Source organism: Alnus glutinosa, chromosome 9 (assembly GCF_958979055.1).
Source record: "Alnus glutinosa chromosome 9, dhAlnGlut1.1, whole genome shotgun sequence".
In the NCBI taxonomy this organism is placed as follows: Eukaryota; Viridiplantae; Streptophyta; class Magnoliopsida; order Fagales; family Betulaceae; genus Alnus; species Alnus glutinosa.
Window position 1 is genome coordinate 406,140 of NC_084894.1, and position 26,169 is coordinate 432,308.

Below are 26,169 nucleotides of genomic sequence, written 5' to 3' on the forward strand. Positions count from 1 at the left end.
TTAAGCTCTCAAATCCTCACTTATTGCCTTCATTGCAGAAGCCTGGGCTAATTTGATTCTTCTTCTTCTTCTTCTGTTTGTCTTTTTCCCACCCACCCACCCACCACATGTATGAAACAAAGAAGATACTTCCCCTTTCTAGGTTGCTTTTGTGGTGCTCTAAAACTGAGTAAACTAGAGAGAGGGCAAATGAGAAAGATCTTAAATTTGGCTCACGGCAGATCATATCAGATGCTTTGCACATGGGTTCTTAAGACAGAACATACATAATCACCCACAATAGTGGTTTGAATGGGTTCAGCTTTGTCTTTACACCAAGGCTCTGAAATGGAAGGGGACCCAGCAATTAGTACCAAACATGTTACTTTTCTTCCATTTTTTTTTTTTTAATATATATTATTAATTATTAATTGTTCCATGGAGATAAAGTCCAAAATATAGAAAGAACGAAGTGTTTTTCCACAACTTTACCACCCAGTCAATTTTGTTCCACTTAATCCCTATTTCACGGCCACACGTCTTTTAGGCCAAGGAATAGAAAACCTTTCTCTTGAAGTTTATAATAACATCATTGTGAACATGGAAATTATTTTTTCAATGGTTCTCATCATATTCTTTATTTGATGGGAGAAGTTAGAAATTTAAACTGGTATACGTATATTGACAACCAAAAACCTACCATTTTGTTTCTTTTGATGGGTATTACTTTCTTAATAAAAGCATTTCATATCATTTCCTTTAATAACCCGTTCATAATAGGTAATTTCTACCGTTAGTAGTGAGAGGCTGTCCAAGCCCCACATGCTCGAACAGGTGTCTCAACAGCTTCTCATCTCACATGAGGCTACCTATTTCAACACAATAAGACAGTTTTAGACAGCCTTATTGCATGGGATCCCGGTCCACTATATACATACAACATAGATGGTGGCATACTACAAACCATTTCATGAAGAGCAAGAGGGGTGGGGAAAATTGGACTCTATATTTCCCGAAATCCCTTCACTTTTCAATTAAACAAACACCACAACTTGAAATGTACTAATCATGTTAACTTGAGCAAATGTCAGCTGTCCTACAACTTTCATATACATTTTTAACGACATCTGCAGTAAAAGCTACACCTGTCAGACCTAACTATTTCTGCTCAGACTGTCCAATTGCTTTCTGGGAATTCAAAACTGCGGATCAATGGGACAAAATTACATATACAGATTACATGCTATAATTATTATACATGTGAATAGAACACTCGACAGACTATAGCACAGCCTATTCGATGCTCATTTTCGCATTCATCTTTCAATAAAATCTTCACCAAGAAACCACCCTAAATCATTTCCTACTGTGTTAATGTTTAACCTACACATTGTGACTTCTCTAGCTGCCGAGAGACGTCTTTATCAGCAAAATGAAGTAGCCTTCTTAGTCTCAAAACCATGTCGCAGTGGAAAGGCAATGCGGTTCGTCGCTCCAAGTATGCCGGGCTAACAGTCATCCATGATAGTGCATGAAGCTCTGCTGCAACACACTCAAGAACTAAATGGGTCTCAATTTCGAAATCTTTAGACTCCGAGCTTAAACTCCTACCTCCCTGTTTATGAACACCTCGAACAATCTTGTCTTGGATAATGCTAGCGCCTCCATAATAATCAATAAGACTGACAGAAAGAACCGAAGGCCATTCTTCTTTCATGCTGCTTCTATAGTCTTTCCTCATGGAAGGTACAGCCTTTGAAACCGCGAAGCCAGTGGAAAGTGGAATTGCAGAACCCTTGCTGTGAAGGAGATGGGCCAGCGGGGGTGATTCGGCAGTGAGGCATGTTGGGAGTTGAAGAGGTGTTGCAGGGAGAAAGCGCATACTGGGTGATGGGATCAAAAGGTATGAAGCAGACATAGAACCAAGAGACTTCACAGGGGTGAACCCTTCAAGATAGCCAGACGGTCCCATAACACTGCCACCTTGGGTGCCTCCTGCACAATGTTTACTGTCAATACTGAAATTGAACTACTTTGTTTGCAGAACTCAACTGCAAGTCATGCTCTGCACACTATTTAAAGTGGCCTGTACCTTACAATTTATATGAACCATCTATAATATGACTATATCCACCATTTTTTTAATGGTGTACAACACAGCTGAGCAAGTTTCCATATAGTAATTTACCAACAGAAAACGAGAGAAGGAACAAATTATAATGCTTAGCTAGATAAAGAAATGGCAAACAGAAATACAGTACAGATCACGGATACAAGATAAACCAATAAGGTTGTCACAGTAGAACGCCGAGAAAATTGTCATGCATAAGACCTAGATCCAAGTTTTCAACAGTCCACATGACCGGTGGATATTACTTTGCTTTATGGTGAGATGAACACATTTAAGGGATACGAGGAATGGAACTAAAGGAGAGGGTGACAGCTTACCAGGAGACAGTGAATCTGCTTGAAAAACTAGATGTAAAGAATGGTCAACTGAAATTGTAACAAAACTGATGCTCTGCACCCACTGAAGCAAGCTCCTTGAGCTGTCAACCACTGTATGCCCACCTATAAGCTGCTTTCTTGCAGCAGGTTGTCCTAACCCACCTTTTATATAGCCAGAAGCTTTCGTGTGAGGGCTATACAAAGGACTAGGTGAGGAAGGTAGGCCCCTGTCTTGAATCAAACTCATCTCCTGTTGCTGTAAGGAAGTACCATTGCTGGTTGCAGGAATTCCATCACGCACAGATCGTCGCAGTTGCAGGGGCCATTTTTTCACCTCAGACCCACCAACTGAATTAATGGCTTTCTGCCACTCTGTTTACAATCCAAATGCCAAAACAAAAGAACATAATGTCAATCCTACCCCATTGAAAATGCTTTCAACATCTGACCAAGTAGATTTAATTTGGAATGGCTGTAAAATCAAATAACAATGAACAGGATATACAAGGAAAAAAATTAAAATGATATGTGGGCTCTTCATCTCATGGTAAAATTGTTTCCTAGCCTCAACTATATGGCAACTTATATTCTTCCACCAGACTACATGCCAGTAATGAGAAGAATCCAGAGGGAGACAATCTCATCATTTTTAAAAGAAAAAGTGTAATATTGTTGGTTTAATAAAAAATACACAACTGTAAGCCAGCTACTACTAACTGTTTGACTGCAAAGCAGAGCATATGAAACGAATCAACAACAGCAATGGGTTGGAATTTTCTCAACACTAAACAATAAAAATGTGGACTAGAAACATAACATGACGGAAGAAACTCATATACCTAGGTATTCAAGTTCAAAGAAACTTCCAATGCGCGTGATCACGAAATCTCTAGGCTTGACAACACCAATGTCAGGAGAAGAGCATGCCTGAAGTATCTGACAGCCTTGCTGCAGAACTTGAATGAAAAGGCATTGCAGCCCCTTTGTGTCCTGCCTACTGCTGATTCCACCAAAGGGGAATACATGGCTGTCAAGCAATTCTCCCTTTGAATCTGTCCATATGCATACTAGCCAGCGCCAATCCTCTGTCCATCCATAACAACAATGTAGGCTCGGAAGAGACTTTGGATGGCTGGATCCAAAGGCATCAGTTTCAGATCCATCAAGTTGAGAGCATGATCCAGCATCTGCACTTCCTGCTGAACTTGTGCCCTGCATAAAGGCTCCACCACTATCATCAGACAATGGCTTCGAAGATTCTGATACTATATTACCAGAAATCGCAGGTGAAACTCCATGCTCTACAGAACCAGGTTCTGCGAGAATAAAAAGAGGTTCAAACAAGTAACGAATTTCATCAGGAATGTTATAATCCCCAGGTCTAGTTGGTTCACAACTTAAACCTCCAGTCCTTGTTTGCCAAGAATTATCCCAAGCACCAGACCTAAGGCTAGCATCGATTTCGCCCTCTCTTGGAAGGGAATGCCCAGTAATTCGAGGGCCGACACAGTCCTTCCACATCCCCGAAATAGGAGACATTTGTGTCAGGACTGAGGGAGATCTACTAGATAATGACGATGATTGGATCATATCATTAGAGGTTCCTCGTGAAATTCGGCGGGCCTTGTTGTAAACAGTGAAGGCAGTTTCCTTAAGAATTACGAGCTCACTAAGTGGAGGACTTGTAACTCTAAAAATGGCATCAACTGTCACAATCTGTAGTACCAATTTAGGAATACTAAACCCTGAAAGTACTAAAACATTTGACATTGTTGCTTCATCCACGGCTGCTGAGCAGCTTAAAGCTTTCCCAACCTGGCTGTGTAATATTGATCTTCTCTCTCTATCTGATTGGAGAATGACTGATCCAACAGCAACAGAAGATTCGACGACTGTTTGTAGAACTGCAATAGGCTCAGGGAAGGGGCACACCACATATATTACCTGCATATACGGCACCAGTAAAGTAGGTAACTGATTGGCCACAGTAAAATAATACCAAAACACCATGTACAGTCCAAAAATAATACTTTAACATGTATATGGGCGGTGAGCTATCCACAACCACCCCCCAAAATAAAAAATAAAAAATTGGCCTGACTGGGAAGTATTACATGCAGATCTTCACCAATTCTAAGGAAATAGATTGTTGAAGTTTCTATCTGTCTAAGGGTGTAATTCCCTCAGTTACGAGAGGTCAAAATGCATCCAGGATCATTTGTTGGGAAGAGAAAGTGACAAAAATTGTGATACTTCTTTCAGAAAAGTAAAGTCATCAAGTAAGTCAACAAATAAGAACTAGATCTAACATAACATCATAAGATATGAACTGAAAAACCTTAGGGAAGTCGGACAGTGGAACTTTAGCTTCTAGATTCAATGTCTTAAGGAACTATTAAAGAGCATATAGGTGGTCCAGATTACTGAAAATTAATATAAAAGGCCAACATTTGTAAAAATGTTCTTGACCAGAAATAATAGTCAACTACTCACGTGTTGTAATAGGGTGTGCTTCTTGAGGGTTCAGGCTTGAAGGCTGTTGGTTTTGAGGGTTTCTTGGGTTTCTTTCTTTTTTTGGGCTGTTTCTTTTTCTCTTTCTAGTTGAGTGCTTTCTTTTGTATATTTCCGGTGTACTTGGAAGCGCCTTACACTTTTAATAAGACCAGTTTATTACTTATCAAAAATAAATAGTCAACAATGCACATTGTAAGCCTGATAACATGTTATGCCTCAGATCAAATGAAATGCTTAGTTTCGACTAAATATTTGAGAAAAATGGCTAAAATAGCATCCCACAAATTAGCATAATACATCATCACCATAACCTATATTCCAATCTGCCATGATCAGTAAATACTAAAAACTTTTCCGTTTCAATCAACAAAATGATTGCAAATAGTACTTCCACTTACCATACAAGGACCACTGCTTCCTTCTTTTGGGTTTGTGGACAAGCACGGACCAAGTTTCAAGCCTTTTAGAACCTTTGAAAGTGTCTTAAGATAGCTCATCAAGTCCCAACCATTAGAAAGAGAGAGAAAATAATCGCTTATTGAGCCCACAAGAGAAGCGTTACTGCTTTCCATCTTCATTGATTGAGGACAGTCAAGTAGAACAAAACCAGAAGATGACCATTTTCCAGAATCTATTTCCATTTGGTTCCCCAAACTTTGTGGTGAATGACTACCTAGTTTACATGTCTCATAGACTGAGAGAACAAAAAAGAAAGAATTTAGGAACAAATTCTTGATTTTCTTCTCTTTTAAGAAAGAAAACTAAGATTAAACTACCATCAATAAGATGGTGAGCATATAAGTATTCTCAATGAAAGCATGAAGATCTGGAGCATTAATTGGCATTTGGTATAACAAGGATTTCATATGATGGAACTCAAAGTCCACATATGCTTTGCATTTTTTGTAACCCAGATTCTAGATAGTGTAGATAGGAAAGGCCTTGTCTAAAGAGCTACTCCTATATTTTATGAGAAATGCTAGATACTATAATTCTATCCAACATTCATCTAAAAAGGCTAACATGCAACTCTTAACTAACCCTTGGATTAATCATTGTTAAATGAAAAAAAAAAAAAAAAAAAAAGATCCAATGGTTGCTTTGAAGTGCCACATAACATTGTCGAGCAATTGTAAGATAAAAAAAAATAGTATCTAGCAATACTCATTTTGTATTGAAAAAAACTACATTTACCCACTTCTAACTAACTACCCACCCTATTTGCAATGTCCCACCCCCTTGCAAGGGCCCCTTTCCGCGACCCAAAATGACAAAAATACCTTACATAAGATAAACAAATTCCAAAAAAAAAAAAATAAAGGCCAAAAAAAAAAAAAAGGGAAAAGTTCTGTTTGCCATTTTTGGCATGGAATGGGGACATTGTAGCCCCAACGGTAAATTAAGGGGACATTGCAGCCCCAACGGTAAATTAAGGGGACATTGCAAAAATTGAAACACCGGGGAAACATTGCAGATAGGGTTTTAGTTAGAGGGGATAAATGTAGTTTCCGCTTTTATAGTAGTCAAGGAGAATGCTGTTTTCAATAAAAGTAGCACTGAAAACAGAGGTAGATATATTAATAATATTATCATCACTAATAATCCATTTCTGGTTGGCTCGTCAGTACTAGGATAAAATACAAAACCTTTTTTCAGCAGTCACAACATGCAAACAGCAATAAAAATTCTGGTGCCTGTGCATATAAGAGTTAAGCAACAGCCAATTCATTTGGATTTAAAGAATAAAACATGACCCACTCACCAGTTCCTAGTTGCTGGAAAAAATCAGCAGCAGCAGAAGTAAGTGGATCAATGTCTGGACATATAACATTGTAAGTAATCTGCAACAATTAATGAATTTGATTTACTTATTTAAAAAAATAATAAATAAATAATAATAAATAAAAATTGGAGCAATTAAATAGAAATCAATTTCTCAAAGTCTTTCAAAAGAAATTTACAGAAATGTACGGTAAACAAAATGGGGCATCAGCATCACCGATATGTGTTGCAACTGAAGTTTAACTTACAGGTTTCTGTAAAGCATACGGTTCAAGAGGAGCCTTCTCCCAGAGTTGTAGGGAGTTTGCAGATGTCTTAAGCCAATCATCCTGGTAACTATAACAAAAATCATAATTTGCATGAATCTCCATACATGATAACAATCAACTTACACAATGAGAAGCATCCTATGTTATTCTACCATCACTATAGAACACACAGAATGCACAAAGCAAATACTCATTATTTGAAACATTCAAAGACACCAAATCCACCACTAACATCTTTAGCTAAAATATGACTACAACCGCCTAGTAATATGTTCTTTCGGCCATTTAATTCCTCCCAACCATGAAGGAGATAAAGAGACAACTACATGGACCACTACAAAATTGCTAGTCTGGGAAGATATCTTTTACAGTCCTTTTTGTTTCCAATCTTGCAATTGCTGTAAAGAAAACCATTTAACTTACAAAATATTTTATCTTTCCTACAAAATAAGATGGCAGTCTTCTCTAAGACAAGATGTCCTGAATTCAAACGGTTACGGCTCCGTTTGCGACACCGGCTCAAGCTGGACCCTCTGTGGCGTTGGGAAGGTCGTCTGACATTAGGCATGGTGCAGCTGAAGCTACGGTTCTCCCTGCAGCACGCTATAGCCATTCTGGTGTAAGTCTCGATGTGGGTGCCCTCAGAGAGTCGTTAGAAAGGATGCAAAAGGAGATTTGACTTTTGTCTGAAGGGTTTGGCCTTTGTTGATGGAGATGGTCTGGGTCGTGCAGCTTCTTCTAGGGCCCGGGTGGTGGGTTTCAGAGTGGCTCGGCCCAAATCCAAACCAAAGCCCAAAGCGAATACCAGTGCAGTATCCAAATCAGCCAGGGCCTCCAAAGGAAAAGGAATCTTGGAATGTCCAGACCAGGCTATGGAGTGGAGGGCTAAGGTGGTTCCAGGCTCCCGCCCCCCTTGGGCCCATGCGAGTTCGGTGCTTCTTCATGGGGCTGCTTCGACTCAGGGCTTGGAAGCCGGGACCTTCACGCCAGGGGCTTCGTCCTCTACGTGGGCTCCGGCTCTGGAACATGTCGCCGCCACTTCCTCTCTCGACGGCCAATAGCGTTCGCCGGTGAGGGAGTCATCTGCGCTGGTGTCGGTAGCCACAGAGCCAGACGCACGGGGGATTGGTTCTCTGATCAGTCCTCAGAGACTAGTTGCTGACTCTCCGATATCGAATCCATCTCCGGGTGTAGGTGCAGAGCAGCTTCAAGGACAGTCCAGGCTCTTGGATAGTTGCTTCTCGCCCCTTTGTAGCTCTGAGGTGCAGGAGGAGGCAGAGGCGGTGCAGATGGAGGGGCCGGGTCAGCGGAGGGAGGGGGAGATGACAGTTGGGTCCGGTGCAGCAGGGGAGAAGTCTTTTCCGGAGCAGGAGCAGGTGAAATGTAGTGATGCCCCTGTCTTGTGTCTAGAGGGTGGTCTGGTGAGGGTGAAGGACTCGTCATTTTCGCAGCTGAGGAGTGTGAATTTGCTGAGCGTGTCTCGGGAGTTGACAGGGGATGTGTTTGGGCATGAAACGGTGGATATGGAGATTGTTCCATGCCTTGGCAGTGCTGGAGGGGAAGGTTGTGAGTGGATGGGGGGGCCAGTGGTGGACTCAGTGTCCCCTGGTCTACAGGTTGGAGTGGTGGGTGAGGCCTCTAGCAGCTTTACTCCAGGGGGTGCTGGTTGGGTGGAGTTCAAGGAGGGGGGAGGGGCTGGTGATGTGGTTTCTCCTCTCAATTCCTACTCTCTAGACTTGGGTGGCTTGGGGTACTCGGACTGGGTGATGCAAAGTGCTAACGAAATTTCCCCCATTGTTGGGATGACGTACGTGGGGCATAAATTGCAATTGTTAGCTTTCCTTACTTGTATAGAAGAGGAGAGGAAAGAGGAGCGTCGCTTGGGTAAAGGACGCACGAAAGGTAAGAGGGAGATTAAGAATTTGGAGAGCTCTATTAACTATGATGCTAAAGGTTCCGGATTGATTAGCGGCAAGAGGAGGGCAAGGGGGCTAGTAGTAGTGCCATGAAGCCGAAGATTCTTTCTTGGAACGTAAGGGGGCTGAATAAAAGGAGTAAACGCTTAAGGATTTGTAATTTGCTCAGAGATTGGAAGGTGGATCTTGTTTGCCTCCAAGAAACAAAAGTTAAGGATCCTTCTAGGAAATTTGTGCGTAGTCTCTGGGGGTGTAATTATGTGGATTGGTGTTGGTTGGATGCTAGTGGGGCTTCAGGGGGTATCCTTATCATGTGGGATAAGAGGGTGGTGGAAAAGGTGGATGTGTGCGTGGGGAGCTTCACACTTGCAGTTTCTTTCAGGAATGTTGATGATCACTTTGAGTGGGGTTTTGTGGGCGTGTATGGTCCAAATTGCAGGGTTGATCGGAGGGGTCTTTGGGAGGAGCTGGCTGGGATCATGAGTTGGTGGAGTTTGCCTTGGTGTATAGGGGGAGATTTCAATATCACTAGGTTCCCTGGCGAAAGATCTGGAGATGGTAGTGTGTCTGCCATGAGGGACTTTTGTGATTTTATCTCTGACCAGGGCCTTATGGATTTTCCGCTCGTTGGAGGTTCTTTTACGTGGTCGATTTCCTGTGATCCTCCTGTTTGGTCCAGAATTGATCGTTTTCTTGTCTCTCCTGTTTGGGAAGAAAGGTTTCCTGAGGCGTCTCAAAAGAGGCTTCCCCGCCTTTTCTCTGACCATTTTCCTATTCTCCTCGATTGTGCTCACTCTTCTGCAAGAAGGAGGCCGTTCAAGTTTGAGAATATGTGGCTCAAGGTGGATGGTTTTGTGGGGTTGGTGAAACGGGATTCATTCTCTTTTCATGGCTCTCCTAGCTTTGTGCTTGCTTGTAAACTAAAGGCCCTCAAATCGAATTTGAAGACATGGAATGTAGAGGTCTTTGGTAATGTGGAGAGGAACAAGAGAAAGCTTCTTGAGGAGCTTCAGGCGGTTGAGACAGTGGAAGACAGTAGGGCTTTGGTTGAGGAGGAAATTCAAAAGAAGCTGGAGATTGTCAGTGAGTTAGAGAGATGCTTACTGTTGGAGGAGGTCTGCTGGAGGCAAAAGTCCAGGGTGAGGTGGTTGAAAGAAGGAGATAAATGCACAAAATTCTTCCATTCTATAGCCAATTCAAACAGGAGGTATAATTCTATTGATTCCTTATTGATTGGAGATTCCATTTCTTCTAATCCGGCAGAGATAGGGGAGCATGTGGTTCAGTTCTATCAAGATCTCTTCTCTGAGAAGCACAGTTGGAGGCCGCGGTTGGATGATCTTTCCTTTGATGCCATTTTAGAGTCAGAAGCTAGGTGGTTGGAGAGAGACTTTGAGGAGGAGGAAGTTAGAAAGGTAGTGTTTGCTTTGAATGGCGACAAAGCGCCAGGTCCGGATGGCTTCACAATGGCTTTTTTCCAAGCTTGTTGGGAGGTGGTGCGATTGGACATTATGGAGGTTTTTTCTGAGTTTCATGCTAGAGAAGTTTTTGAGAAGAGTTTGAATGCTTCTTTTATTTCTCATATTCCTAAGACTCCGGGAGCCTTGTCTCTCAAAGATTTCCGGCCTATAAGCCTTGTAGGAGGTATCTACAAGATTATTGCTAAAGTCTTGGCCAACAGATTGAAGACGGTTATGGATAAGGTTATCTCCAAATCCCAGAGTGCTTTCATCAAAGGGAGGCAGATTCTTGATCCAATCCTTATTGCAAATGAATGCCTTGATAGTCGTATTAAATCAAGGGAGCCGGGAGTCGTTTGCAAAATGGATTTAGAAAAAGCTTATGATCACGTCAATTGGGATTTTCTGTTGTATATGTTGAGGAGATGCGGCTTTGGGGGTAAGTGGTGTTCGTGGATAGCTCGGTGCATTTCTTCTGCAAAGTTTTCGGTGCTAGTTAATGGCTCACCATATGACTTTTTCAGCAGCTCGCGAGGCCTTAGGCAAGGAGACCCTTTGTTCCCCCTGTTGTTTGTGTTTGTTATGGAGGCGCTGAGTTGGATGATTACTGCGGCAGTGAGTGGGGGTGTGTTGGATGGTTTCAGAGTGGGCGATGCTTCTTTTTCCCACCTTTTGTTCGCTGATGACACATTGATTTTCTGTGATGCAAGCTCCTCAAAGATTCGGTCATTGCGAGGTCTCTTGCTCTTATTTGAGGCTGTATCGGGTCTTAAGGTTAACTTGGCCAAATCCAGCATTATTCCAGTGGGGAATGTCGCTCATGTGGGAAGGTTAGCCGAGATTTTAGAGTGTGAAGTTGCTCATTTGCCTGTGATGTATCTGGGTCTTCCATTGGGGGCTCCTTACAAGTCTATTCGTATCTGGGATGGAGTTATTGAGAAGGTTGAAAAACGGTTGGCTAGTTGGAAAAGGTTATACCTCTCTAAGGGAGGGAGAGTGACCCTTATCAAGAGTACGCTCTCTAACTTGCCTACGTACTACATGTCTTTGTTCCCTATACCGGTGAGTGTTGCTTCTCGCATTGAGAAGTTGCAACGCGATTTTCTTTGGGGTGGAATGGGTGAAGATTTTAAATACCATTTGGTGAGTTGGGAGAAGGTTTGTACTCCTATTTCGAATGGGGGGCTGGGCATTAGGAAGTTGGTTCAGTTCAATCGAGCATTGCTAGGTAAATGGTTATGGCGTTTTGGCATGGATAGAGATGCTTGGTGGAGAGTCGCGGTGGATTCCAAATATGGAAGTTTGTGGGGTGGGTGGTGCTCCCGAGAGGTTGCTGGGGCGTTTGGAGTAGGGTTGTGGAAGTTTATAAGGAAAGGATGGGAGAATTTCTCCAAATTCCTTAGATTTGAGGTGGGGGATGGGAGCAGGATTAGATTTTGGCATGACTTGTGGTGTGGAGATTCGATTCTGAAAGAAGTGTTTCCTGATCTCTTTGGCATTGCTCGGGTGAAGGATGCGTCAGTGGCTGATAATTTGGAGAGTTTGGGTGGGTCCATTCAATGGAACGTGAGCTTTATTAGAAAGGCTCATAATTGGGAAGTCGATGTTTTTGCCTCTTTCTTCCAGGTGCTGGGCGCTACCAAGGTGAACTTTGAGAGGGCTGATTGTCTCAAATGGGTCCCGTCCAAGAAATGTGTGTTCGGGGTGAAGTCATATTTTGGTTCTATGATGGGTTCTGGAGGTACGTGGTTCCCATGGAAGTGTGTGTGGCGGTCTCAGGCTCCCCCGAGGGCAGCCTTCTTCACTTGGTCTGTAGCTCTAGGCAGAATTCTTACCTTGGACAATCTTAGGAAGAGGCACATAATTATTGTGGATAGATGTTGTCTTTGCAAGCGGGATGGGGAATCAGTGGACCATATCCTTCTGCATTGCGATCTAGCCTCAACTCTTTGGAACTACATTTTCTCCCGCTTTGGTATTTCGTGGGTCATGCCTAGGAGTGTGCTTGACTTAGTTGCTTGTTGGTGGAAGTCTGGGAGATCTGGGAGCGCTACTTCATAGAAGATGGTGCCTATTTGCCTTTTTTGGTGTACTTGGAGAGAGAGAAACCTTAGGTATTTTGAGAATCTAGAGAGCTCCCTAGAGGAGGTGCTAGAGTTGTTTCTCCATACCTTGTATGTCTGGTCGATGGCTTATTTGTACCCTTTATCTATCAGCTTTGCTGAATTTCTTGCTTCTTTTTCGCTTTCTAGTTAGGTGTTTCCTGTTGTATACTTCTAGTGTACGTAGGGGCGCCTTACGCTTTCAATAAAACTATTATTACTTATAAAAAAAAAAATATATATAGAAAAGCATTTGGACAAGTTCTTTTAAAGAAAATTGAAAAGTATTCCTCTATTTCTAAAGTAACTAGAGATCAAACATGCCATTGCCATCTTTCTTTCCTTTTGGCACTTCTTTCTTCCTATTTAGGATGTTCCTTCCATTGCTCCCAATGTACTAGGTCACAACCCTTTTGGCACTTCTTAATGACACAATTACTCATAGAAAGGTAGTAACAACAAACAAACAGGCAATCAAATATGATACATTTCCTATTACTTCTTTAGGCAAGTAAAAAATCAGCCAAATAGTATGCTGTTTGTTTACCTTCTCATCAGCATTCATGTACTATCTTCTGAGTACATATAAGAACTTCAGTACCCTGCATCAAACCTAGAAATGTAGCACAAAGTGGCCCAAAACCCAAGGACTTAAAACTGATGCCACTAGGAAAGTCCCCTCCCCACGGCAGAACCAAAAAGGAAAAAAATATAGATAAATATACCATCAAACCTAGGTCCATATTAGCATATTCCTCGTATTATGGTTTTTCTATTAGTCTGATTCTCTTTCTTTGTTGAAATAAGGGACTAAGGCACAAATGTTGGTTAACATTTGGTAGTGTTAAAAGCTTAAAATAAATTGATTTTGACGGTCACTTGGTTCTCTAATGAATCATAATAAAAACCATTCTACAAGCATGAGAAAAAATTTAAAATTTTATTTAAATGAGAATCTTTGTTTCTGTCTTCAACAAAATGTAATAAGCCTCTAATCAGTTATAAATGAGCCCAATTCACACATCTTCAAAATTTGAAAGTAACTTGGAAATAAATTATGTATTATGCATGCTCATTGGAAACAAGGCTTCCCATCTAAACAAAATGTTATTCGTAAATAATTTGATTTTTCAGGTGTCAATATGAAAAATTGTTTAAGGTATCATACCCAACAAGTATAGCAGGCAACGGAAGAACAAAAAGTGTTGGTCTTAGGCGGGTGCATAGTTGCTGCTCTGACTCTGAACTAAAGATTTCTTGGTTAGATCTCCTTTGGCATGTCTCATCTGCTTTAGCTCCATCCATGGAACTAGACACTGCATCAATGGTCAAACTATTTGTAACTAAAAAGTCAATAATCTCATGATGTCTATAAAAGCATAATCATACCTTTAAGGCAAGATGATCCACCAGCAGAAGACTGGGATGGGCTCATTGGTTCTCCAACAGATAGCGTTACAGTACTCGAGGACTCTCTACATTCACTTATAGAGGACTCGGCAGAAAATCCATCACCTGTACTTCCAGCATCACCCGATTGATTGCGACCTTTGCACCAATCGGTGACAGACAATGGCCCGTCCAAAATGCCAAATGCAGATTTTAAGGCTGTCTTTATGTCAGACTGCAACAAACTAATCACTGACGAAGCGTGAACCTGGATTAAACAAGATATCCTCTACATAAGGATCATTGCATGACAAATCCATAGGTATATTACAGTCACATCTTACTATGCCTGTTTGTCTACAACCGTCAAAAAAAAAGAAAAAAGATAGTATAAACAGTGTAACAGTTAACCAAAAAATCGAACTAACAGCAATAGCATCTTAATCTCAATTCCGAAGTTCCCCAAGCCCAACCATAAGGTTGCTTTCCTAAGGAAAAAGTATAAACAAGGAAACATTATCTATTGTCTTACCTAAAACTCGAAAAGGCATCCCGCTACAAAGCTTTTGACACTGCTACTCAAAGCATGAGAACCAATGCACAAATAAATTGTACTACATCGTGTAACCAAATAAAATGTACATTCATTTAAAAAGATTAGCATTGTACCGACCGCAACAATAATAATCAAGTTGATTTTTGAACAACAAATAGTATCTCAGATTGTAAAGTCCTTAGCTTGAAATTGAAAATATCTAAGAGTGGAGTGATAATCATTTATCATATAGCCTGTCGTAACTGACTCTTTAGATGCATTATAAACAACCCTTATGTGATATGGCATCAAAATATAATCAAGACCAACTCCAATCAATTTATTCTCATACAAAAATCTATTTCCCACATTCTTAGTCTCACAGTTCCATTAGAAGCTACTACATTTGGTTTGACAGTGACATATAAATGAAATCAGAAGCAACATTATCTCAGCACAAGCATTACATATCAGCTGTATAGTATAAAACCCAACACCTAAAGAAACAAAAGGTGTACCTATTAACATAAAAACCATTCCAGTGACATATAAAATGAAAGCTTACATCAGCAGAAAGTGGATCCACCAACTCCACGCCAGCAATGTCAAGGGAATGACAAGAAGCCAAAGTCCCTCCACAACCTGCATGAACCATAAAAGGCCCACAAGAAAATCCCCGCTTCCATTGCTCTTGTAATGCAAGCCAACCATAAGGACCATCCCCACAATCCCCGTCTAGAGTCAGATCAACAAAGGAAGTAGCTTGTTGGACAAGTAATGCCATTCCATCAAGAAGTTCCTGAAGTGGTTGCATTTGCCCAAAAGAAAGGATACCTTCCTCGTTGAATGTATTGTGAGGCAAAGAAGGGCTAACTTCCATACCTGGTGAATTTGAGGGCTTTGGAACTTTAGGAACTCCAACAGAGCGCCAAACCCCAACAGGTGCATTAAGGTGCCCATCTAGCACTCCATCAATATCACCAGCTATTCTAACTGGTATAGATTCTTTCTTTTTAACCTCAAATTTGCCAGATATGTTGTCTGTCATACTACTATGTTCACCAGGCAGCTGATTCAAAACAGTATGTCCACTTGACCTACTCAAACCAATAGGCATAAGGCTACTCGAAGATAAAAGTGTGTGCCTTATCCTGCACATGGAGGCCTGGAACATAAGGCATTCAACTTCAGTTGCAAGCACAGTCTTCGTAGACAGAAGGAAATGCGCTAGTTCAAGGGTGCCTTCAGTCAATTTCCTCAGGGAAGATTTAACAGCATTTGTAGAGTTGAGATTGGAGAATGGAGATGGTGCCACCCCATCAGACATAGCAATACTATTATTACCTGCAAATGATCTTTTCTCATGTTGCTCCTTCCCACTCTCCACATGAGTGTAATATTTCTGTGAGTGGATAACAGAACTCACATCATTTCTTCCAGGACATGGTTTTGAGTTCAAGGGCATGCTAGTCTTCTCTTCTGATCCATCAAAGCAAGGAGAGAAGGGTGGTGTTGCACCATATATATAATTGTTTGGGCTTGAATTGGAGCTCTCCACTTTTCGAGATTTAGGAAAATACGGGCTTCTGAAAATCGATGAGGAAAACTCACTTGTAGGGGTTTCCACAGCTCCATATTCAGTGGCAAATGTCATCAGTGCTTCAGCTTTTATTATATGATCAAACTCACCTGTAGAATATGCTGGAGTGTGGTTCACCAGACCTGATGACAGACTGCTATTTGTGACTTCTAGATTTTTGCTGAGACACTCCTCTTGGGCTACTGGAGGAGGTGGATCAAAACTGTCAAAAGATGGAAAACCCACAGGCAATAGCATCTGATCAGAAATATCCGTCATCCCCACTGGACTGCAACGTACATCTCCACCATCTGGTGCAGAAAACATGAGTGCCTGTGATTCTGCAGTTCCTGGGGGCTTCGCAAAACAAAGGGTCATCATGAGATTCAATGGAAGATTAATCATTTCACCAGAAAAGCATTTCAAAACAAAAACGGGGGCATGGGGGAGATGTACGTTTATGTAGACTGATAGATTAACTTCTTTTAGCATGATGGTATACACACAAAGCAACTGTACTAATGACATACACAAAATTATGATTATCAAAAGTAACCGGTGTGCATCTACCATGTAAGCACTGCCTTATTGAGGAAAGACTGTTCTGATAACATATATAAATACTTCCAAATGAGAGAGAGAGAGAGAGAGAGAGAGAGAGAGAGAGAGAGAGAGAATTGTAAGTATTAAAAAACTTCTAATAAATGGATGATATATTACACCAAAAAGGCAATTCTGAAAGCCTTTTGTGGTGACTAATATTAGGTTAAGAGTAATGCTACTCTTCCCACCTATTTATCACACCTATGTCAGATCAGCTAACATGACATGTATTAAGTGGCTTACACTTTTGTTTTTTTAAAGTGGTTGACATGAAAAACCACATAAAACACGTCATGTCAGCTGATGTGACAAATAGGTATAAAGAGTAACATTACTCTTAGGTTAAATATTTTCCCTAGTGCAAAGGCTCATGTTATCTAACCTTATATTTTCTTTAAGTGATCTATCACAAAACCTTTATAATATTTTTATTTTAGACATCTTGCCAATTTCATCAAATACAGCCTTACTTTTTTTATCCTCTTTTTCATTTTTTGGGTTTTTTTTTTTCCCGGTTCTTAATGCTTCAATTTGTAAGAGTTGGATGAATAAAGGTTATGCAAGTATAAATTGTAGATTTTCAATAACTTGAAATTTTATTGTTCCATTCAAGAAAAAAAAAAAAAATTGTATATCATCAGGCTATATAGGAAAAGGAAGAGAAAAACACACAATAGCTAAGCTAAGAGAATTTTAGTATGATCTGTCCATTCCGCTTGTTAACTTCAACATTTGGCCATTGTCCAAAAAAACAGCCGGCCTTTTCATTATACCATACAAAGACAGTTTTTATATGTCAATTATTTAATAGCTTATGGGCAATTTCCTTGTGCCCGTTAAATTATGGACAGAGTGAATTTCCCTAATCCTCTCCCCTCAAGAGTTGCCACCCTCCTTGATACCCCCTGCCCCTGCTGCAGTAGAGAGAAATGGGAATAACCAAGAAAAAGAAAACAATTCTAGAACTTGATTCAATTAAAACCTTAGTGCTATTCAATCGTTAGACAAATTTTGCATCCCAAATTTTCAATTTAAGACACGTCTTCCTCCAAACAAAGAAAGAACTATTGAGGAACTCATTTCCTTTTTCTTTCATTCTTTGTGCTCTTGGTCGGCTGCGTTCCTCGCACCTTTAGCGTTTAGTTTTAATGATTTTCTTATTTTGTTTTCTTCTTCCTCTTGATGCCTTTCTTGTATCCTTCCTGTGTACTTGATTGCGCTTTGCGCTTTTTAATGATACTTTTCTTACTTGTCAAAAAATAAATCAGATATTGATTTCCCATCAATGCTCAAAAATAGTAGGATTATCAACATAGATCAGACAGGCACAGCTACACAGGAAGCCATAATTCCGTCATAAAAAGAGAAGAAAACCTTATTCACTTTTAGCCATGCAAGAATAACATAAATATAGGTAGCAAGGTCAGAAAAGAAAGGGAATACCTGAGGGAAAAAATCCCATAACAAAATCATTATTCTATTTAATTGAAAATTAAATCTTGTAACCCAAAGTTCAGTGTATATAAATGTTTCCTCAAAACAATGGGCCATATATGGAGCTCCCACCATTGTCATAGCAGTGGTGTTATCAACATAGATCAAACAACCTTTGAAACAAAAACTGCAACCATTGAAAGGGTTAAGAAAATACCTCCCCAAAAGGCAAAGCATCATTTTCGAAGAAGTCCCCAAAATCTCCAAACTCAGAGAGAAGAGCTTGGATATCCATGGCATTACCTCTGTCATCATCATCCCAATCCCAATGGGATCCAATCTGATCATTTGCAGCTCCTGTTATGGCTGAATTGTCAACTTCCATGGAACCAAAATCAGACTTGTATGCATCTTGCACAAGAGAATTTGTAGCAGTGCCCACTTGACCAAATGACTCTGTCGTCCCAGCTCGAGAGCGCTTAGAACCCTGCATTGACATTAAAGTTCACTTCTTTTGCTGAATCCATAAATTTAACTCAGATAGATAAGAACAAAATTAGGTAGCCATTAGTTGATTGCAGAATTTAGTTATGAAGTAAATTCACATTCACCATCCCCAAAAAGTTCTTTATATGTCCTCAATTAGCTAGCATTTGATGACTTCCACTGAGAACTATAACCATGAAAAGTGAAAAGAGTATCACAAGTCAACAGTCATTTAAACTCGAGGGTACATCTGTACCATAAAGTCTGTTACCTCAACCATGTTGTATGCTATCACAATCAACTTAGAAGGAAATCTCATCTGCTACCCCCAAAAATAAATTTTTAATGAAAAATGCACTTCATAACATTGAGGTTCAATGACACATGATATAAACAAAGTATTAAATAGAATAGCGCACATAGAACTGTATTACTTCAGTTAACCGACAAGCAAAAGCCAATTCTGTATTTGGAGTTCACAATGAATAAATAACATAACTGAGCATCAATGACAATCAACAGCACCAAAAGGCAATCCCAACCATTCCTAAACCTTCAGGGAGAAGAGGGGATGGACCTTAATTTATGTATTTTGTTTTTTATTTTTTATGTTTTTTAAAAAAAGGTATGATATCTCATAACATATACCATAATTTTGAGCAAGTTATAAATTCAAGTTTTTGTCATAAGAAATCTCCCGTAAATTATTCTACCTAAAAAACAGTCATTTATGCCACCAATGAAATAAACCTTCACCCTTAGAAGTTTTGAGGCTGCAACTTTCAGAAGTAACCCATTAGTTCCAAGGGGTCATAAAATGGAGAGAACTGATAATAAAAACCTCATAAGATATAACCTAAATGTTTTTTTTTATATATATATATAAGTAAAAGAAATAGATATAACCCAAATGTTACCTGCATAAAGTATCACGACCTAAGGAAGTTCTACCCACATCTGCGTTATATCCTAAAAGAACTAGTCAATTACAATTGGAACATCATTTATAAAGTTCAGTCTCACCCCGTAAGGAACTAATATGACACTAATCACCCATGCAACACCTTCACAATCAACCCACCCTATATAGCACTTAGCCCCACTTAAATCCCTAACATCCTCGTCAAGGCCCATGTTAGGTCGCAGTGCCACATGGTGTAATTGGGTTGGATACGATACCATTTCTCACGCATCAGGAAAGCACTAACCAAATTTGCGCTATATTTCAAAATGAATAGTTAAAGTTAAAATTAGAGTTCCTTATAATTACTTATAAAACTCAGTCTCATCTAGTAAAAAACCAATCTAGGACTTAAAACCCATACAACACCTTCACAATCGATCCACTCAATAACGCTTAACTTTCTAGGGTGTCACATCAAATTTAACAAAGAAATTTCCCTTTTTAAATTGCATTTGCAACTATAGCCATTCACCAATGCCAAAACTAACCTAGATAGGTAGAAGCATCCATAAACACCATTCCTAAACACTCTAGTGGACATAAACTTAGGCCAAAATTGAATTTAGTCCCCATACCCAACTACCCCCCTCACAACTATAGCAGGGTAACCACCTCTTAAATCAAGTCTTATTAAAAGCGTAAGACGCTCCTAAGTACACTGGAAGTATAGAAAATGAATCACCTAACTAGAAAGAGAAAAGGGTACAAGAAAATCGATGGGTGTGTTTGGTAAATGGTTGTGTTGTGGAATTTTTGTTTGAATAGTAGTAAGAAGTGATTGATAAAATGTAAAGTATAAAAAAGTTTGGAATTGTTTTATAGAAAAGTGAAAAAAAAAATTGTTTTATAGTGGGTTTTTTTATTTGAATAGTAATAAAAAATGATTGATGTGATGTAAAAAGTGAAGAAAAAAAAAATGTTAGAATGTCTTTGAATTTGACTTTTTAGGGAGAAGTGAAAAAAAATAAAGAGGGAGATGAGAGTGTTGTCAAACACACTCGATATAACTAAGCGACAATAGGGACACAAAAGCCACCATCCAAAGATACAAAGTATGAAAAAACGAAGGTAAAATATCCTCCAAAGACCTCTCCAAGTCCTCGAAACACCTATTATTTATTTCCTTCCATACACACCAAAAAATGCAAATCGGCATCATCTTCCAAATCATGGCACTCCTCGGCTTTCCAAACGTCCACCAACAAGCAAACAAGTCGATAACTCATCTAAGCATAACCCAAAACATACCAAAGTGAGTAAAGAGAGCACACCACAAAGCGGAAGCCACATCGTAGGGAAGAAGAAGGTGATCCATTGATTCTCCATTTCTCTTGCACATGCAACATCTAACCACCATAATAACATGCCTCTTCCTGAGATTATCCACCACCTCTTGTAATTGATGAAACTATTCTCGACTATAATCTATTATCAATAATTCTTCTTCTTCCTTTTAGGGGTTTTCTTGTATATTCTCTGTGTACTAGGGTTGCGTCTCTCTACGCCTTATTAATGACATAAAATTACTTACAAAAAAATATTAGCTAAAAAACTTTTAAACATTTTTACTACAATTTAAAGCATTCAAAGATCAATTTTTTTTCTATTGTAAGTTGGACACACACACAATGGGTCTTGAACCCATGACTCAACCCTCCATCTTGTTGTTATTTAAGGAAGAGAAGTCATTTGAGCTAGAGCTCAATGCCCAAGGATCCAAATTTTGTTCTGAAATGGAACTAAATAATTCTAACGTAGCTATGAAAAATAAAAGAGCATTATACCTCTATAACTAACTACATATGAATGTATCTATGATGTGTAGGAAACCTCTCTCTAATAATAGTGGCTTGTCAGACACTAATTAACACTAGTTTGGGCAATAGAGAAGAGCACACCAGCACTTCAACAACGTAAAGAACAACATTGTATTCTTCTACAAGAGAACCATAACAAGTATAAAGTCCACCATTTGACTAGAAGTCTACAGATTATAGGAAATTGCCATGTCTGAGACCCCATGTCCAACTGGGAATCTGACATACACGTTTGTGTCCATGGATCACAGTAGATTCAAAGATAATAAAAACTATTCTTTGCAGATAATGAAGTACCAATTTGTTGCAATCATTCTCCAACTGATCATTAGTAGATAAACCAGACTGTCTACAAGCTAAAGAATCAGCATCTCCCTCAAGTTCGCTGCCTCCTGCGGTCATCTTGTGATCACTATCACTAGAGCTGCTGCTTATGCTGCTGATACTGCTACTGTTACTATTGCTGCTACTCTTATAACCATGCTTGGTGTGTATTCCACTGGTTTCATTCCATGATCCTTCCACGAAGTCCATATTGCTAGCACTGCAGAAACCAGAACAATAAAGAAAGAGCAAAAAAAAAAAATTGAAAACTGGACCAATTCACATCATCATCTATCATAAAATCATTATCCAAAAAGAAAAAAGTGAAACTTGGTAACCAAAATTTAAAAATGCCAAGGTCAGCTATATGATTTAAATAGATCGCATATGCATTAAGTGATATAAGAATGAAAAGAAAAGAATCATCACATCAAAGAAACTAATTAGATAAGAATAGGATTTAGTACATGCAAACAGTAATTAGATCTAGGTCACAGGTTCAAAAGCTGATGTGAGATAAAAAGTATCTTGAATTTATACGCCTTGTCTCAACAATCTTTTTGGGGCTAAGTAGCTAAGAATTAACTTGCATAACATAAAAGCAACATTTTTTTTATTAGAGCAACGCATGAACATCAATAACTCACAAAACATCACTAACCAGTGCATAAAGAAAGATGAACTAGGTAATGATGGTCCTGTCCAATTCTGTAGCCAAAATCTGCAATTACCATCATCGTTAATTTTAAGTAACATATACCGATATTAAAGAATCTGAACAGAAATAGGCACCATAAACATGTGTATGCACATACCCCCCCCCCCCCCCCCCCCCCCCCAGAAAGGAAGGGAATATTCCGGTAAGGGAAGTCAGTTTGATGTCTTGAGCATAAGAAATACCTAATGTCTACATGCATGACTACTTTACAAGATTAGTCCAACTGGAACCACCTTGCTGACCGGATTCATTCACCTGCCCCCTGTATGGATGAAGCCCCAAAGCATATTTAATACACTTAGAAGAATATACCTTTTAAGAGAAGATCTGGCAAATGATGTATGCAGGACTGGGACAAGCACTGCCTCGGCTGGATATATGAATGTTTTCTCATAAACTGGTAATTGATCCCGTGATCCCTTCTGATCACCCCTTCCAACAGCAGGAGGTTCAGCAACATGATTCTTGGCCAAATTCCTCATGGAATCTGAGTTTGATTGCAAGGCATTGTCACTTCCAGATCTAGGGCAGCCAAGGGTAACTTCAACATAGAAATTTTGCCCCCTCATCTGGTACCCAGAACTTTGAGAAACATGATATGGTAGGCCTATAAATCCATTTGAATTCTTCAAGTTGCCAGAACTGTTTTATAAAGAAGAAAAAATGGAAGAAAATATCAATCCAGAGAAATTTATTTAACATCAGAAGAAGATAAGTTGTGTAGAAGAACAACAATGAATAGATCAAAAATGAATTATACCTGAAATACACTTGTTTGACAAGATCGCCAGGACAACATCCAGTAAGCCTACCACGAATTCCATGAGGAGAAACAATCACTGCCATATCATAAAAATAAAACGAAATCAGCAGAGTTGGCAAGGCCGCAAAGATTACATAACTGACTGTTTAGAAACAAAATAACAGAATGTCTATGGCAACTACTTCAACAGAAAAATTGGAAAGAAAATAGATAGAAAGAAGGAGGGAGGTGCAGAATTCAACCACATTGGTATCCTATGGTTAAAATTCCTCCTATTACTGCATGTGAATTAAACCCCAGGAAGGCTTTGTAAAAAAGGGACACGACGATATCAAAAACCTCCTCGATACTAGTTTCTTCTTGGGTGTTGGATGGGGGTTCTATTGGGTTTTATTTTATTATGGGGATTACTTTGTATCTTGGGTGTTTGTTGGGGGGTTTCTTTGTATCTTGGGTTTCATGTGGGTTTTGGGTGTTGTGGGTATGTAGTTTCTTTTGGGTTTTCTTGGGTTTTTCATGTGGGCTAGCTAAGTTGCTCATGTGTACTTAGAGGCGCCTTACGCTTTTTTAATGAAATTTTCTTACTTATCAAAAAAAAAAAAAAAGCGCAGCTTAATTTGTCTTGTCTCACAGTGAACATCAAACAATAGTATCAAGATCCCAACTACTTTTCCTTCTTTTTTTTCGGGGCCAAGATCCCAACTGTTTGTGTCAATTGTAAAGTTCCTCTTTCAACACTCTTGCAGCCATATGTTCTAGTTAAGCAAACCATCATATGTATTTTTCTAAAGCAGTAACCACATTTTATCTTTGTTTTTCCCTTGTCTATATATCACCTTCAGCTCATGCCATATTACTCATTAGCAGCGGGTATTAGTTACACATTGCCAAGTTTCCTCAACCAACTTCCTCTCATGATGCCTCATCCACAGCAGATGACACTTTAAACAAATAAAATCATTTCTGATTCTGCAATTTGCATTCTTAAGAACTATTCTCATTTTATGTACTAAGTTATTCCTAACTATATACATATTCTAGCACAACTCGTGATTAGCCCCATAACCACATCATAAGCCTTTCCTTCAATATGACTATTACAATGCAATCAGCCATCAAAGCATTTCTCAACTTCATTTGTAGCCTAGAAGACTTATGTCTTGGGTTATGCCTAGAAGAGTTATCGACTTATTTGCTTGTTGGTGAACGTCTAGAAGGCTGAGTACTGCGATTTGGAAGATGGTGCCGATTTGCCTTTTTTGGTGTTTAGAAAGGAAGAAATAATAGGTGTTTCGAGGACTTGGAGAGGTCCATGGAGGATATTTTAGCTTCATTTTTTCATACTTTGTATCTTTGGATGGTGGCTTTTCTATCCCCACTCTCACTTAATTATATCGATTTTCTTGTTTGTTTTTCTCTTTCTAGTTAGGTGTTCATTTTGTATACTTTCGGTGTACTTAAAGGCTTCTTACGCTTTTAATAAGACTTGATTTACTAATATTAAAAAAAGAAAAGAAAAGAAAAAAAAAAGTAGCCCTTAATCTAATAGGAAAGAGTTTCCCCCAATGCTAATGATCAATCAAAGATGAAAAGGTGGCTAGTCGGTTCCACAAACAGGTTTCAGCATGGATCATCAATCAAAGATGAACACTTACAGATCGCCTCTGCGGCTCTGCCCATAATTCCATGTTCAACTTCTTGCCAAATTAGCTTCTTCATTTTTCTAGTTAGTAATATCATTTTTTTTTTTGATAAGTAGTTAGTAATATCAATTAAAAAGCTAAAGAAAGAGACACAAGCCTAGTGCATGGGAAGTTCTAGCCACTTTCTCATTCTATTGTTAAGTAATCAGCAATCGTCATTCACTATGGCCCCGTTTGGTTCGCAGAATAGGCCCTGAAATGGAATAGCTATTCCATAGGAATAACTATTCTTTAGTTTGGTAGGGTTATTTTTTTTTTTATATGTAAGAATAGTTTTATTGAAAGCGTAAGGCGCCCCTACGTACACTAGAAGTATACAACAGGAAACACCTAACTAGAAAGCGAAAAAGAAGCAAGAAAATCAGCAAAGCTAATTGATAATGGGTACAAATAAGCCATCGACCAGACATACAAGGTATGGAGGAACAACTCTAACACCTCCTCTAAGGAGCTCTCTAGGTTCTCAAAACACCTAAGGTTTCTTTCTCTCCAAATACACTAAAAAAGGCAAATAGGCACCATCTTCCAAGAAGTAGCGCTCCCAGATCTCCCAAACTTCCACCAACAAGCAACTAAGTCAAGCACACTCCTAGGCATGACCCAAGAAATACCAAAGCGAGAGAAAATGTTGTTCCATAGAGCTGAGGCCACATCATAATACAGAAGAATATAGTCCACTGATTCCCCATCCCGCTTGCAAAGACAGCATCTATCAACAATAATTATAAGCCTCTTCCTGAGATTGTCCAAGGTAAGAATTCTGCCTAGAGCTGCAGACCAAGTGAAGAAAGCTGCCCTCGGGGGAGCCTGAGACTGCCACACACTCTTCCATGGGAACCGACTACCTCCAGAACACATCATAGAACCAAAATAGGACTTCACCCTGAACACACCTGTCTTGGACGAGACCCATTTAAGACAATCTGCCCTCTCATTATTCACCTTGGTAGAGTCTAGCACCTGGAAGAAAGAGGCAAAAACATCGACTTCCCAATCATGAGCCTCTCTAACAAAGCTCACGTTCCATTGAATGGACCCGCCCAAAATCTCCAAATTATTAGCCACTGACGCATCCTTCACCCGAGCAATGCCAAAGAGATCAGGAAACACTTCTTTCAGAATCGTATCTCCACACCACAAGTCATGCCAAAATCTAATCCTACTCCCATCCCCCACCTCATATCTAAGGAATTTGGAGAAATTCTCCCAACCTTTCCTTATAAACTTCCACAACCCTACTCCAAACGCCCCAGCAACCTCTCGGGAGCACCACCCACCCCACAAACTCCCATACTTGGAATCCACCGCGACTCTCCACCAAGCATCTCTATCCATGCCAAAGCGCCATAACCATTTACCTAGCAATGCGCGGTTGAACAGAACC

At 39.7% G+C, this 26,169-nt stretch overlaps 1 protein-coding gene across 1 annotated transcript in view; it reads right to left on the reverse strand.

The window, feature by feature from the left end:
• Positions 1–1,031: 1,031 nt before the first annotated feature.
• Positions 1,032–26,169, reverse strand: part of LOC133877389 (mediator of RNA polymerase II transcription subunit 13) — a 37,616-nt gene continuing 12,478 nt past the window's right edge. Inside the window, exons 9-22 of the mRNA XM_062315667.1 lie at positions 23,080–23,158; positions 22,632–22,961; positions 22,263–22,322; positions 21,575–21,821; positions 18,228–18,497; positions 14,960–16,330; positions 13,860–14,127; positions 13,639–13,786; positions 6,972–7,059; positions 6,704–6,782; positions 5,340–5,635; positions 3,267–4,371; positions 2,428–2,799; positions 1,032–1,974 (exon numbers count right to left, since the gene is read on the reverse strand). Of these exons, the coding sequence (XP_062171651.1) occupies positions 1,358–1,974; positions 2,428–2,799; positions 3,267–4,371; positions 5,340–5,635; positions 6,704–6,782; positions 6,972–7,059; positions 13,639–13,786; positions 13,860–14,127; positions 14,960–16,330; positions 18,228–18,497; positions 21,575–21,821; positions 22,263–22,322; positions 22,632–22,961; positions 23,080–23,158 (5,330 nt within the window). The 3' untranslated portion in view covers positions 1,032–1,357. The remainder of the gene's footprint in view (positions 1,975–2,427; positions 2,800–3,266; positions 4,372–5,339; positions 5,636–6,703; positions 6,783–6,971; positions 7,060–13,638; positions 13,787–13,859; positions 14,128–14,959; positions 16,331–18,227; positions 18,498–21,574; positions 21,822–22,262; positions 22,323–22,631; positions 22,962–23,079; positions 23,159–26,169) is intronic.